Source organism: Chrysemys picta, chromosome 8 (assembly GCF_011386835.1).
Source record: "Chrysemys picta bellii isolate R12L10 chromosome 8, ASM1138683v2, whole genome shotgun sequence".
NCBI lineage: Eukaryota > Metazoa > Chordata > Testudines > Emydidae > Chrysemys > Chrysemys picta.
Genome location: NC_088798.1, coordinates 11,484,649 through 11,500,424, shown reverse-complemented (window position 1 = coordinate 11,500,424; position 15,776 = coordinate 11,484,649). Strand labels below are relative to the sequence as shown.

The 15,776-nt window shown below is 40.5% G+C and overlaps 1 protein-coding gene across 6 annotated transcripts in view; it reads right to left on the bottom strand.

Annotated features, from left to right (window-relative positions):
• LOC101941153 (nardilysin-like) overlaps positions 1-15,776 on the bottom strand; it is an 80,040-nt gene that overhangs the window by 50,345 nt on the left and 13,919 nt on the right. For 5 of the 6 annotated variants that reach the window (XM_065555372.1, XM_065555368.1, XM_065555367.1 and 2 more), the window contains exons 4-7: positions 8,104-8,257; positions 6,407-6,480; positions 3,722-3,817; positions 2,431-2,553 (exon numbers count right to left, since the gene is read on the bottom strand). In XM_065555372.1, the coding sequence (XP_065411444.1) occupies positions 2,431-2,553; positions 3,722-3,817; positions 6,407-6,480; positions 8,104-8,257 (447 nt within the window). The remainder of the gene's footprint in view (positions 1-2,430; positions 2,554-3,721; positions 3,818-6,406; positions 6,481-8,103; positions 8,258-15,776) is intronic. The other variant, XM_065555370.1, reaches the window with a different exon arrangement.

Below are 15,776 nucleotides of genomic sequence, written 5' to 3'. Positions count from 1 at the left end.
GGTTATGAATATAATTGTAAAATGAACATGTGACGTTATTAATTCCCTCTTTATGATGTTATTAGAATATGTTTAAGATAAGACAGTCTAGCCTAGGTAAAGGTGATAAACCGGTCTGTCCTAGACAAAGGAATGTGAGTTTACCTCAATTTATATAATAGCAGTAAACAAAGATATTTCGCTAAACTAGCCAGGGTTATCCTGAGCCTGGACTTGAGAGACAGAGAATTAACAGAGCTCTTGCACCCCAAAGAGACACAGAAGGCTGAATCCCCAGGAGGCTTTCCTCACTTGTAAGACAAAGACATCCCCTTGGGAATATAAGGAACAGAGAAAGACTCCGTCTTTATCTTTCATCTTAAGGAGACAAAGAAACCAAGCAATTTGAGCTCTGTGATGAGTCCTAGACAGGCCAGCCAGTAAAAAGCTGGAAAGGAGACTGGGGGTGAGAGAAACCATCTTGAACAAATCGATAAACCCACATTCCTTTGTCTAGGGCAGACCTGTTTATCATCTTTGCCCAGACTAGGCTATCTTGTCTTAATCATGTTCTAGTAACATCACACAGAGGGAATTTATAACTTCACATATAATGTTAATACATGCATTTTACAATGATATTCATACCCAACATGTTATTAGCTTTTACATGATACCTCACAAGACATACTTTGTACAAATATCATTGCAGCAGTGTGTAGTGTGTGAATACAGTGGTGCCTAGGGTCACACATATTATAGACTGTCAAATGGGAAACATTTTTCCTTATAAAGAAAGGAATACAATACGCCAAGTTAACAACTCACAAAAATTTTGAATAAGAGAAAGTGTCAGTACCAAGAGTTCTGCATTAGTGGTCCCTGTAGCATAGCTAAAGTGATTATGTAAATCAAAAAGAAAATAATATTTTCTTCAACAGATATGGGACTATGAAAATAAGTAGCATGGTTACTGACTTCTATGCGTTTCTTCCCAATGACTATCCATAGTTGCAGAACTTCTGTTCACATAGTCCTGCTTTTTGCAAATATTATGCAAATATATCTGCAAATATTCGGACAATGCACCGAAATATAGTATTTGTTACAATTATGGTAGTGTCAAGATTTGGTTAGTGCCTAACCAAAACTGGGGCACCATTATGTACTCCTGACAGATTTCTGCACCCCTGTGTGGGTGCAGAATTCATACAGGCAACATTTTTCTGTGGCCCCTGCACAAAAAAATGCCTAAAAATTCTGCTGAGGGACACGCGCCTCTTCCCCGACAGCCCAAGCAGCACGTCTGTTCCAGCATGTCTGGAGCAGCTTTAGAGACTGGAGAGGGGGGCTGGGCGTGTGCACCTACATGGTTGATCACCATCGGGGGCGGTGCGGGGCTGGGCATACGTGCATGCCAACAAGCGAGAGAAAGAGACTGTCCCTCTCTCTTGCAACTGCAGCTCGCTGGCATGGAAGGGTAGGACTTTTTATTATGCATGAGGCAGGCTAGAGGCAGAAATGTAGCAGCTTGCCTGAGTTAATTGATCTCATTCTCTGAGGCAGAAATGTAGTAGCCTGCCAACATTGTTAAAGTTCCTATTGTTAGTTAACTGTTCCCATTCTTCGTCAATTCCCCCAAGAGCATAAAACCAGTGAAAGTTTTAAGGCTCCTACATTGCCAAAGTGATGTAAAAGAGCCTTATTATAAATGACAGTAAGGGAATCCTCAGCTAGGAAGATCTATGTGCTTTCTCACTTTTTTTCGGTGCCAAAGTGGGGTTAAATTACAGCTCAAGACTTATGTTACTTACCTCTTTAAACAAAAAAGACTTTGAGGGCAAACAAAATGTCAGGACAACCAGAACCAAGCACTTCCCAAAGTACCCAGGCAGATCCAGGACAATGATTAGCAAAACTGTATGACTTTCATGTGTGAAAGTCTGAGCAATTTAAAATGACAGTCTACCTTTTTTTTTCTATTTAGTATTCTGTAATGTAATTTAAATGAAAATCCAGTATTATAACTGCAATTCAGGGTATTAGTTACCAAGTGTTTGTAACTTAACCTTCATGTGTTTAGGAAATGCCGAATAGTTATTGTGACTTTTTTCTGTATTGTAGTTTAAATAAATTACCAAAACTGGTGTGATTATATTGCATTCTTTTGACAAATAAAGTATGCAGAATTTTGAATTTTTTTGCGCAGAATCCCCCCAAGAGATCTGGTATTTCAGACTTGATGCTTAGATCTCAATCACCACTACCAGGGAATTTAAATAGAAAAAAAGCTAAACACTGGCATTTTCTATGGGTTTATAAACTAATACAGGTGACTACAATAGAATCATCATTAGCTAATGAGCAGCCTGGTGTAAGTTCTGTGCTGAAACAGTCCTCTACTTTAAAGCAGTATGTAAGAATTTGTATTTAAGCAACAAATGATGTTACCTTTAGACTGGACAACTACGTTCATATAGTGAGCAGAGTAATAGTGCTGCCAAAAATCCCTCAGTCTGGTGTAGATATCAGTATTACTCTTTTTAGGCTCATGCTTTAGTGTCTCTGCATTACCTGTAAATGTTAAAAAAGTAGCTATTTGGCCTCACATTACTAGTGCTTTTCTAATCACAGAATCTAATCTTGGATTCCTTATGCACAAGAATTTCACAGTTTTGGATGTGCAAGGAATGCATGATGGAGCACAGAATGTTCAGGCCATGAATACATGAACAAATACTGAGATAAAATACATACTGGTACATAGGGAAAAAAGTTTTAACTAATATTAATATTGTGGTTAAATACAATGATTGCCAGGAAATTCAGAGTCCAAGGGACAGCAATTTTAAAAATTACTCTTCTCTGAAGTTTTTTACCTCCTATTCTTACAAAAAACTCTTAAGAGCACTGTAATAAAGATTAGAGACTATATATTTTTCTGTATTTTGCAGTTTATTCATTTTGTGTACTACACAAACCCTTGTGCATAGCCAATTTCACTATTTTCCCTGTTTGTATGAGTCTTTCATAACATGGGAGAGAAAAAACATTATGATTATAGGAAAATGTTACTATAACCCACAAAAAGTGTCAGGAGAGATTCAGGATTAGGTGTAGCACCTAAAACTAGTCTTTTTTAAAAAGACTAGACTGCAAGTTGACAGGATCTAAGGCTGGTTCTAACCTTGTAATTAATGCACAGCAGCACACATGGGGTTTGATTCTACAGGGACTGTATGCGGTGAAAGAAAGAACGTGAATTCTCCCTTCTACCCACCCCTACTCACAAGACTGTATAATGGCAGTGAAGCTGTCACTCAGTTGCTATTGCAGCTTTGAGGCTGAACCAACTGCTTTGAAAAACCTTCCTTGTGAGCCCACAGGTACCTTGTCTTTTACATCCAAGATGCAAATACTGTTTTTCCAAGATTTATAATGGATAAGACAGGAGGCTACGTGAACCACAGCTGCCCTAGATGATATCACCAGTACACTAACAATAAGTTACCATGAATGGGCATGAGGCAAATAGCAAGGCTGGAGTTGAAAATATCTTCAATTCACATAGCACTTTTTATCGTGAAGTGTGTTACAGTATTCAAAATGCAGAATTGTTTTCACATATTTCAGCTAGCACCAGAGTTTGGTGAAATACTAAAGAATCTCATATTGTTAAGACATTAGTTTTTCTATACTACACATATTTGTTAAAGTCTTAGAATGTCAGGGCAAAACTCACCCCAGAAAAACTTCTTCATTGGATGCCCAGGTCTGGCAAGGCTTCCAAGTAGCAGCTCCCTCCTGTTTGCATCAGAGGGCCTTGCTAGTTGATATTCTGTTAATTTTATAGATTTAGCACTGTATTAAACCACTGGGCAATGTTCTAATGTAACTAACATCAATTTTCAACAGGGCCATACATAGTACATGGAACAGCCCTGGACATGCTTTTTGTCAGGTACACAAAGTAGTAGTGAATTAGTTAAACTACATTATTTGCTGCCAATGCTCAAAAAGGGAAGACAAGAGCAGAAGGGAAAGAAAAAAAGACACTCAGCCCATTGCTGAGAAACAGAATATGGGGAGGGAAGAGAGAAAAGGTGGTTATTTACCTGTACTATAACTGTTCTTTGAGATATGGGTGCAAACGTGTATTGCACACAGGCATGTGCCCACCCAGTGCATGGAAGCCAGAGAATTTTGTCTCACAGTACCCAGAGGGGCTGTGCTCATGCCCTGTAGCTCTAATTCTCCCCTGGCTATTTAAGAGTAGCACTGCCCTTCACATCAAATGTCAAGAATAGAGACTCCGATGCAGAGATGACAAAGGATGGATCGTGGAATACACGTCTGCGCTCACATCTCAAAGAACAACAGTTGCAATAAAGGCAAGTAACTGTCTTTTCTTCTTCAAGTGCCTGCAGGCACGTAATTCCATTCAAGTGACTCACAAGTAGAACAGAGGAGGGGCTCAGAGTCTACTAAAGAATGACTGCAGGACGGGCTTCCCAAAGTTTGCATCTGACCTAGACGCCATGGTAATCACATAGTGCCTGGTAAAAGCACGTACAGAACACCAAGCAACAGCCCTTCAAATGTCAAATACTGACATATCACTGAGGAATGCTATCAACGTCGCTTGGGCTCTCATCAAATGAGCTTGCAAGCTCTGTGAAGGCATGGTCTGAGCTATTGCATATGCTAATGTAATGTAAGAAGTTATCCACCTGGAAATCATTTCCACAGAGACTGCCTGACACCTCATATGATCCACATAAGAGACAAACAGATGAGGTGATTGAAAAGTCAGTCTCTCCAGATAGAATGCCAAACATTGTCTCACATCCCAAGTGTGAAATCGTTGTTCATCCACATTGGAGTGCAGTTTAGGAAAGGACATCAGTAAATAAATCATTTGCTTAAGGTGAAACTGCAAAACCATTTTTGACAAAAAAATTGGATGTGGTGATAGGGTCACTTTATCCTTGAAAAACTGTGTACACAGGGGCTCTACCATTAAGACCTGCAGCTTGCATACTCTCCTTGCAGATGTTACAACTACAAGAAAGGCTGTCTTCTGGCACAGGAGGGACAGATAACAGGTTGCCAGTGGCTCAAACAGAGGACTCATAAGGACAGCCATGACAGTATGAAGGTCCCACAAAGGAACAGGCTCTTCCACATGCAGGTGAAGACAAATGATTTCCCTTAGAAACCTCACCACCAGGAAGTTTGACTTCCCTTGGGTGAGCAGATGAAATACAAAGATAGCTGCCAAGTGAACTCTCAATGGGCTGACCAAGATACCAGAGGACTGAAGGCACAACAGGTACTCCAAAATGTCCTGAATACAGGCCAGCGTTGGCTGAATTTCCACAGCAAGCGACCAAACTGAAAAACACTTCCACTTGGCCAAATAAATCACCCTAGGAGAGGACTTGCAGCTGTTAAGCAACACTTGTTCAAAGAGTTTACGAACATCGTTCCTCCTTCTCATCTAGTCATGTAGCATCTATGCAGGCATTGTAAATGGCTCTGAGTTCCAGGAATTGATATGGAGGGAAACTTCCTATTCCACCAACAAGCCCTGAATTTTCAACACCCCTAGATGCACTCCCCAGCCTACAGAAGAGACAACAGTGACCTAGTAACCTTAGCCAAAACTGTGTTCTGTTTAGTTTTGCTAACAATTATTTAATTCAACTCCCTGAGTTTTTCTGAAGTCTTTATTAAATATATCACTCTCCTACCCAAGTCTTCAACTAAGGGCAGAGAAAGCTGCACATTTGAGATGTTTAATACATCCTCCAGCCAAACAAGGGAAGACCAGACTTGACATTCCTAACCTTTACTTAAAAACACAAGCAGGAAAACATTTTTTTTTAAATCTCTTAAAATCTACATTTTTAGCCCTTCTTTACATATCGTGAAGCATCAAGAAAAGGCACTGATCCATTTTTGCCCCTTTGCAAATCCCTATTAACCTAGTTCTCTTTTATTCTTTGCATCAGTTTTTTATTACACCAGGTGACTGGTGAAATTTTTCAGAGAATGCCTTTTTGATCAGAGGAAGTTTCTCCTCATTTACAGACTGATTCACACTCTAATTATTCTCCCTCAAGTGTACTCTTTTTTCACAAGACTAGTCTCCCTATCAATGTTAATACCAACATTTGCTCTGCATTGAGGGGTGAACACAACACAACTTGACTCACACTCACATAAATGTATATATTTCATTAGGCTCAAGGATTTAATAAATTTGATTGACATAATTTTAGCCCCTAGTTAAATAAAGGACATATAAAATATTATGCATCAGACTTCACAGCACTTAATACCTGAGAATCTTGTCAAGAACTTCAGTACAGTCAATGCTGTAGAGATAAACAAAAAAGGGTTATGACAAAAATATTACTCTTACCACTATCGACAGCCTCAACTTCCCGGTCAATTGCATCCCTGATCATTAGTGGGTGAATGAAGAACTGTGCCCACCTAAAACAAAGAGAAAAATGGCAAATCTTTCCTGTTGTCTGCTGAAAGATTGTCCAGAAAGTTTTTTTTATAACAAAAAACTGCCTTTATGACAAACAACAATATTCATTTTTTTTAAGGTTTACGATTTGCAGTAACTCAGAAACAATTATATAGTTCTGGACTCTTTTGACACATGTTCTTAATGCCTCTGAAGTAAAATGAATAAACCCAATTATTTAATATTTTCAGAAAGACAAAGGGCAAGGTCTTTGGAGTGGAAGTGGACTGGTAGAATATGGTACCAAAGGATGCAGAATCATCTGCCTTCAGCACATAAGACCTGTCATACCAGATCTGACCCTCAGTTGTCCATCTAGACAGTGGTGCCTATCTCAAACTGTGCTCAGTACCAGTTGCTTCAGAGGAAGATGGAAAATTTTTTGAAAATCCTACTAAGTTCTTTGCCTCAACAATCCCTTCTGACAGAGTTCCACACATCAATTATTTCTTCATCAGTTTTAAATGTGTTGCCTTTCAATTTCATTAACTTCACACGTTCTTGTATGAGTGATGATGAATAGGTGTGCCTATTTATCCCCCACATACCATTCATTATTTTATAGACATGTATCATGTCATCTCTGCTTTGTCTCCTCTCAACTAGCCCCAGCTTTTTCAGTCTCTCCTCATATCCAAGTCTTGCCATATGTCTAAATATCTTTGCTACCCATCTTTGAGACTCTTCAAAATAGCCAAAGCTGGTCTGATTCCCACCTTTGGAGGGATGAATTCTGCCCTCCAATGTTTTACAGAAGGCTATCATAGAACTCCCATTGTGTGTGCATTCTAATGCAGAAATTAGTTCCATCACCATATTAATGGCTTTGATAAAAACGCCTATTTGCAGTACAACCTAATTTCCCCCCAGGCAATTTTGTCAATATCAAAAATATTTAAATTACCCTCTCCCCATCAAAAGATTGTTTAATTTTCCTATGACAGAAATGTAGCTTTATTGTACAGACATATCCTATGGCATGATGAGAGTTAATTAATGATCCTTCCTGGCACTGAACATTATATTTTGTTGAATAAAGCAGTGGATCATTTTACTGCACCTTTTTGGTAGTACACTGCCTTATAAGAATCAATATTTTTTTTTTAAAAAGAGACTGTTAATAAAAAATTAAACAGCCTAAGGGGACACATGTTTAAAAGGAACAGGCCAATAAAAGATTCTCCTTTAAGTAGCCAGGTAAATGGAATGAACTAGCAATTGCAACAGTAGGAGAATTTATCATAGTCCTACAAGCAATCTGGCATAAATACATATTGAAAGCTGTCCTACTTTCATAGCAGGTGCATAAATTACATCACTCCTAAGAGACTATACACTACTGGGATACTACTACTCCCTCAAAAGACAGTGAGAGATCTAAGGGAAAACTCACAGTCTCCTTCCATCTATAAGGACCTCGGTTGTAATAAGGGGCCCTATGGAAGTTCAGCAACGGCAGGCTCCCTTCAATCAGGCCAAGACAAGGCAATGCAAAGTTATATATGTAGTTTCCTCAGGCAGACACACATTGTATTAATCTATTTTAAATGAACCAGTGCTTTATTTGGTGTGAGCCAGGTTACCTATCAAGTGCTTCTTTGAAGTATTTCTGCTGGATATCAAAATGGAAGACTGTCCGTTCACAGTCAGTTGACGCGTTGTCACTGCCCCCATGTTTCTTCAGGAATGCGTCAAACCCATTCTCATCTGGATACTTCAAACTGCCCATAAATACCACTGAAACACAATCCATCAAAATTAAGCAGATATAGACACAATGATGATTTCAGAAAGGCACAGTTACATATAGACAGCATGATTTCCCAGTGCCTTGCACCTTGTGAAGGCATTTACACAAAGCAACAGTGCATTACCATTTGATTTGACAGCATTTTATGTCCATTTACACAGGTGTAAATTACTACACAAGATGTAAGCCAGTGGGAAATCTAGCCTGTAGCAATTGACCAGCCTAAAAATGCAAGTTATAGAATGGAATCATTTCAGAATATGGAAAACACTTGGTTTCAAGTATGATTTTAAGTTGCACCTTAAAACGGAGCACATCAGTCTCAATCTAGTCCTCAGTAGGCCACCATAGAGAAACATACGAGCACTCAAATGTATCTAACTGAGTATGCCTAACGTTGAAGGAAGTGTAAGAAACAAGCAATTACTATTTCATTTATTGAAAATAAATGATTAATCTAAAGTGCACTGTCGGGGCGGGGGGAGGGATTTATGTCCGAGACCAGAAGTACCCACGAGTGGCGATATTCTGGACTATTGTTGCCCAGAGTCATTGGTGAGAGTCAAGGGCTGCCTTGTCTAGCAGCTGGAATCTGTGGCCACTATGCTTGGTGGCTAGAGCCCATGTCAGTGTCACCCAACAGTGAGAACCAGTGACTGGGGCTAGGGGAACCCAGGCCCATGCTGCTCCACCAGGTTCCAACCCGGGGCCCTTCAAAATAATGGTCCAGACACATAGCTTACAGACAGGCACCAGCCCTTACCCCTGTGCCACTTCCTACCCCTGCTTCTGTTTCCATCTGCACCACTGGTCTGTCTTGGAGTCCCCTTGGTGTCCTTTCAGGTCACTCTCCCGAGTGTCTTCCCCTATTTGCAGCAACACGTCATCCTCAGCCCCCACAACTGAAAGCCCTGCCTGGCTTGACTGTGAGCCCTGTCCTAGCTGCTTCTCTGCAGGAGGCTACAGAGTCCAACTGCTCTCCTGCTCAGTCCACCTAGACTGAGCTGAGCTACTCCCTTTTGAACTCTCCCTCCACTGGCAGCATGCCCAGTAAGGCAGCCAAAGGTATCCAGAGCAACTCCTTAACCCTCACCTCACCAGTGTGGAGTTAGCACACCCCATTACATAGAATCATAGAACTGCAAGGGACATCTAGTCCAGTCCTCTGCACTAGTGGCAGGACTAAGTATTATCTAGACCACTCCTGACAGGTGTTTGTCTAACCTGCTCTTAAAAATCTCCAATGATGGAGATTCCACAACCTCCCTAGGCAATTTATTCCAGTGCTTTAACCATCCTGACAGTTAGGAAGTTTTTCCTAATGTCTAAACTAAACCGCCCTTGCTGCAATTTAAGCCCTTGCTTCTTGTCCTGTCCTCTGAGGTTAAGAAAAACAATTCTTCTCCCTCCTCCTTGTAACAACCTTTTACGTACTTTAAAACTGTTACCATGTCCCCTCTCAGTCTTCTCTTTTCCAGACTAAACAAACCCAATTTTTTCAAACTTCCTTCAGAAGTCATGTTTTCTAGACCTTTAATCATTTTTGTCACTCTTCTCTAGACTCTCTCCAATTTGTCAACATCCTTCCTGAAATGTGGCACCCAGAACTGGACACAATACTCCAGTTGAGGCCTAATCAGCACGGAGCAGAGCGGAAGAATTACTTCTCATGTCTTGCTTACAACACTCCTGCTAATACATCCCAGAAGGATGTTCACTCTTTTTGCAACAGCGTTACACTGTTGACTCATATTTAGCTTGTGCTCCACTATGAACCCCAGATCCCTTTCCACAGTACTCCTTCCTAAGCAGTCATTTCCCATTTTGTGTGTGCAACTGATTGTTCCTTCCTAAATGGAGTACTTTGCATTTGTCCTTATTGAATTTCATCCTATTTGCTTCAGACCATTTCTCCAGTTTGTCCAGATCATTTTGAATTTTAATCCTATCTTCCAAAGCACTTGCAACCCCTCACAGCTTGGTATCATTCACAAACTTTATAAGTGTACTCTGTATGCCACTATCTAAATCATTGATGAAGATATTGAACAGAACTGGACCCAGAACTGATCCCTGAGGGACCCCACTCATAATGCCCTTCCAGCATGACAGCATGGAAAAAGGCAAATATAGTGCCCATCTTTAAAAAAGGGAAGAAGGAGAACCCGGGGAACTACAGACTGGTCAGCCTCCCATCAGTCCCTGGAAAAATCATGGAGCAGGTCCTCAAGGAAACCATTTTAAAGCCCTTGGAGGAGAGGAAGGTGATCAGGAACAGTCAGCATGGATTCACCAAGGGCAAGTCATGCCTGACCAACCTGATTGTCTTCTATGATGAGATAACTGGCTCTGTGGATATGGGGAAAGCAGTGGACGTGATATATCTTGACTTTAGCAAAGCTTTTGACACGATCTCCCACAGTATTCTTACCAGCAAATTAAAAAAGTACGGATTGAATGAATGGATTATAAGGTGGATAGAAAGCTGGCTAGATTGTCGGGCTCTACAGGTAGTTATCCATAGCTCGATGTCTAGTTGGCAGCCGGTATCAAACGGAGTGCCCCAGGGTTCGGTCCTGGGACCAGTTTTGTTCAACATCTTTATTAATGATCTGGATGATGGGATAGATTGCACCCTCAGCAAGTTCGCGGATGACACTAAGCTGGGGGGAGAGGTAGATATGCTGGAGGGTAGGGATAGGGTCTAGAGTGACTTAGACAAATTGGAGGATTGGACCACAAGAAATCTGATGAGGTTCAACAAGGACCAGTGCAAAGTCCTGCACTTAGGACGGAAGAATCCCATGCACCGCTGCAGAAAAGGACCTGGGAATTACAGTAGATGAGAAGCTGGATATGAGTCAGCAGTGTGCCCTTGTTGCCAGGAAGGATAACAGCATATTGGGCTGCATTAGTAGGAGCATTGCCAGCAGATCGAGGGAAGTGATTATTCCCCTCTATTCGGCACTGGTGAGGCCACATCTGAAGTATTGCGCCCAGTTTTGCCCCCCTCCCACTACAGAAAGCATGTGGACAAATTGGAGAGAGTCCAGCGGAGGGCAAAGAAAATGATCAGGGAGCTGGGACACATGACTTACGAGGAGAGGCTGAGGGAACTGGGCTTGTTTAGTCTGCAGAAGAGAACAGTGAGGGGGGATTTGATAGCAGCCTTCAACTACCTGAAGGGGGGTTCCAAAGAGGATGGAGCTCGGCTGTTCTCAGTGGTGGCAGATGACAGACCAAGGAGCAATGGTCTCAAGTTGCAGTGGGGGAGGTCTAGGTTGGATATTAGGAAACACTATTTCACTAGGAGGGTGGTGAAGCACTGAAATGGGTTACCTAGGGAGGTGGTGGAATCTCCATCCTTAGAGGTTTTTAAGGCCCAGCTTGACAAAGCCCTGGCTGCAATGATTTAGTTGGGGTTGGTCCTGCTTTGAGCAGGGGTTTGGACTAGATGACCTCTGAGGTCTCTTCCAACCCTAATCTTCTATGCTACAATGACTGTGAACCACTGATACATACTCTCTGGGAACAGTTTTCCAACCAGTTTTGCACCCACTTTATAGTAGTTCCATCTAGGTTCAATTTCCCTGGTTTGTTTATGAGAAGGTCATGCGAAACAGTATAAAAAGCTTTACTAAAGTCAAGGTATACCATGTCTACCGCTTCCCCTCATCCACAAGACTTGTTACCCTGTCAAAGAAAGCTATCAGGTTGGTTTGACACGATTTGTTTTTGACAAATCCATGCTAACTGTTACTTATCACCTTATTATCTTATAGATGTTTGCAAATTGCTTAATTATTTGCTCCATTATCTTTCCGGGTACAGAAGTTAAGATGACTGGTCTATAATTTCCTGGGCTGTCTTTATTTCCCTTTTTATAGATTGGCACTATATTTGCTCTTTTCCAGTCTTCTGGAATCTCTCTCGTCTTCCATGTCTTTTCAAAGATAATCGCTAATGGCTCAGGTATCTCCTCAGACAGCTCCTTGACTATTCTAGGATGCATTTCATCAGGCCCTGTTGGCTTGAAGACATCTAATTTGTCCAAATAATTTTAACTTGTTCTTTCCCTATGCACATACTGTCAATTGTTTAAAAAGAGAGAATGTGTGCTCCTTTCAAGAAGTGCAGAAAATCAGTTTCTTTGCCATTGCCATTAAAACATATCCATGGTGATAAGTCTCTGTTCCAGGCCCTCCAGCAGCTGGCTGACTTAAAAAGGAAGCTTGATGTTTTAAGCTTCCCAAATGACACCTGGTAGAACTCTGGAAGACTGGTGTCTCTACATTTACATCCAACTACCAAGTATAGGTTGATATTTACACAAAATAGAACTCTGTAGAGAGTCACTAAAACATAAAAACAATTGAAGACGGTTTTGGAAGGATTTGATGGATTACAGATTGTGGCAGTCTCAGCAAGAATCTGGCTAAGTATAAACCACAAAGAATTGGAAACACATAAGGACAATTTTTTTTAAAAAAGAACCACTGGAGGCTATGGGCTTTTCCATTACTTAACCAACATGATTAATCCCAAAACCACTTTCAGAAGCTGAGCTCAAAACGGGAGGAGGCTGAATTCAGCTGATGAAACATACGGATCGCAACGCTTGCGTAAATCAGGGAGCGTCTGTATAGCTTAACATATTTAAAAGGATTCCTAATTTTTACTTTTTTTTTTATGTTAAAAATGGTGAATGTTGTAACTTATTTACTGGAAAATGTTTCTTTTTCTACTCATGATATATATCTCACTGCATTTGGATGGAAATTTCAATTAAATTAGAAACACACAAAACAGCTTTTTACATTTGTTTTTATTAGTTAAATACAGCTACCTTAAATGTGCTGGACACGAAGAATAAAAGTAAGTTTATCATAACATATTTTGCATTTAATACTAGCTGATTTGTTAAACAAAGAAAGAATTGACTGTAGTTAGTGACTTTAACTGATTATTTCTGATCACTATGTCCTTCAAGATTTTGGAACTAGTTCTCATCCTTTTCTACCTCGTTTTTATTCATGGATTAGAAGAGGAAAACAAGCTTTCCTGCTTTTTCAGCTCCCAATTTTGAATGAACTAGTCAGAATGAAGAAAACATTTTCTTTCTACCTGCAGAAGAGGCAACTGCCAGCAAAAGCTTATGTAACGTAAAAAAAAATCTGGTTCCAGGTGCTTAGCCAGTTACTTCCACCACTTCACTGGTTTGACTTTCTTCAAAACTTTGGCAGCAAACGTGTTGCTTTAATCAATGGTTCGATTCACCCCCAGTCCTGAAATCTATTCTGATTGATGGATGAATATTAGAGGCTCATGCCCTAGCAGCACTTCCTCCTCAGCAATTAAGTATTTACTGTGATACTTGGTATTGTGAATACTGGCAAAAAAACAAGGCAGAGTAAGTGCTTGATCTGCTTGTTCGCTGCCTGTAATTTAGCTTTGTTTTTTAAGCGTTTCCTTAAATTCTTGCCAAATTTCAACAACATCAGCAATATAGCAGTTATCTTTTTTCAATTTGTCCAAAGCTATGGAAATAGATTTTAGTATAGTCAGTATAATTTCTACATTTCCCTTTAGTCTAATGCTAACTATTCTGGTATGTGAAATTTCCACCTATTTTGTCACAGTTTTCTTTACAAATTGTCATCAGGATAGGCCAGATTTTTAATAAATACCTCAAAACAGTCAACCACTAAATTCCATCATACATCTTAGGGGAGAATTTGCTGTGATCCTCCTTCTCTCTTCAGTGAATCTGATGCAAAGTGATTGTTAAAGAACAACATTTCAACAACATTTTCCTTTATTCCTGGTATACCTCAGTCTTTGGCTAAAAGATACGTCAAATGAGCTCTGTACTATATAAGTTTTAAGCTCACTTTTTTATCCACTTCTAAATTTCTTCTCATCTTAGTTTCAGCATTTTTATTCATTTAAATTATTTTAACATATTATAATAAATTTAGGCATTAGCATAAATTGCCATAATTTTAAATTAGGTTTATTTTTAAAAAGAAAATGAATTTAATTTACATTAAAAATTGAATTTAAATTAAAAGAATCTGGTTTTGATTTTTTTTAATTATCAATTTTTACCCACCCGACCTTGACGCCTCCAAATTAGCCTCCCTCATATCCATTTAAAATGTTGCCACTAGGCTCATGTTCCTACCGGTCAAAAAGACACACAACTAAGAGCTAGTATGCAAAGATCACTGCCTGTCATGCTGACCAATATTGCTTCATTGTTTACTTGTATTCCCCTCTGATCTATATCCATCTGATGTCTTTAGTCTTACCCTCAGATTGTAAACCCCCTAGGGCAGGAACCATCTTCTTCATTCTCTGTTTGTACAGCACCTAGCAGTAATGGGGTCCTGATCCATGATTAGGGCTACTAGACATAATGGTAATATAAAAAATAATAATGACCCCTGTGATGGTCCTCGGGATATCCAGGACAGAGAGTCACCTTGTTACCCCTGGCCTCCCGCATGAGGGAGTCATGCCTGTGCTTGGCTGGGTGTCAGCTCTCTAGCACCACCAGCCTTTCAGCCACTCAAGCACTCTCCTCTAGGCTATGCCAACCTTCAAGACAAAGAAAGGGCTAGCAATAGGTGCACCCCAAACCCTTTGAATCATTCCCTTGTGATATTCAGCCCGACACTGGCTACTCACAGAAATTCCACCAGCGCAGGATAACTCACTTATCTTTTTTACCTTAAATCACCACTCCTGCATAACACAAGGTTTAAGAAAGGATAGAGATTCTACTAGAAACAACAGAGTGATGAAAACAAGTCATTACAACCCAAAATAAAAAAAATAAAATGTGAACCTAGGTCTACACTTATTAATAAAAGCGACAAAGAGCCCTGTGGCACCTTATAGACCAACAGAAGTATTGGAGCATAAGCTTTCGTGGGTGAATACCCACTTCATCAGACGCATGTGGTGGAAATTTCCAGAGGCAGGTATAAATATGCAGGCAAGAATCAGTCTACACGTACACGTCTGGCTCTGTTGATTTGTTTCCCAGAAGCCTCCTGCTGCAAGACAAACTCAAGAAAGAAACCAACAGAACTCCACTGGCCATCACCTACAGTCCTCAGCTAAAACCGCTCCAACGCATCATCAGTGATCTACAACCCATCTGGACAACGATCCCTCGCTCTCACAGGCCTTGGGAGGCAGGCCAGTCCTCGCTCACGGACAACCCGCCAACCTTAAGCATATTCTCACCAGTAACCACACAACGCACCATAACAACTCTAACTCAGGAACTAATCCATGCAACAAACTTCGATGCCAACTCTGCCCACATATTTACACCAGCGACACCATCACAGGACCTAACCAGATCAGCCACAACATCACCAGTTCATTCACTTGCACGTCCACCAATGTAATATATGCCATCATGTGCCAGCAATGCCCCTCTGCTATGTACATCGGCCAAACTGGACAGTCCCTACGTAAAAAGATAAATGGACA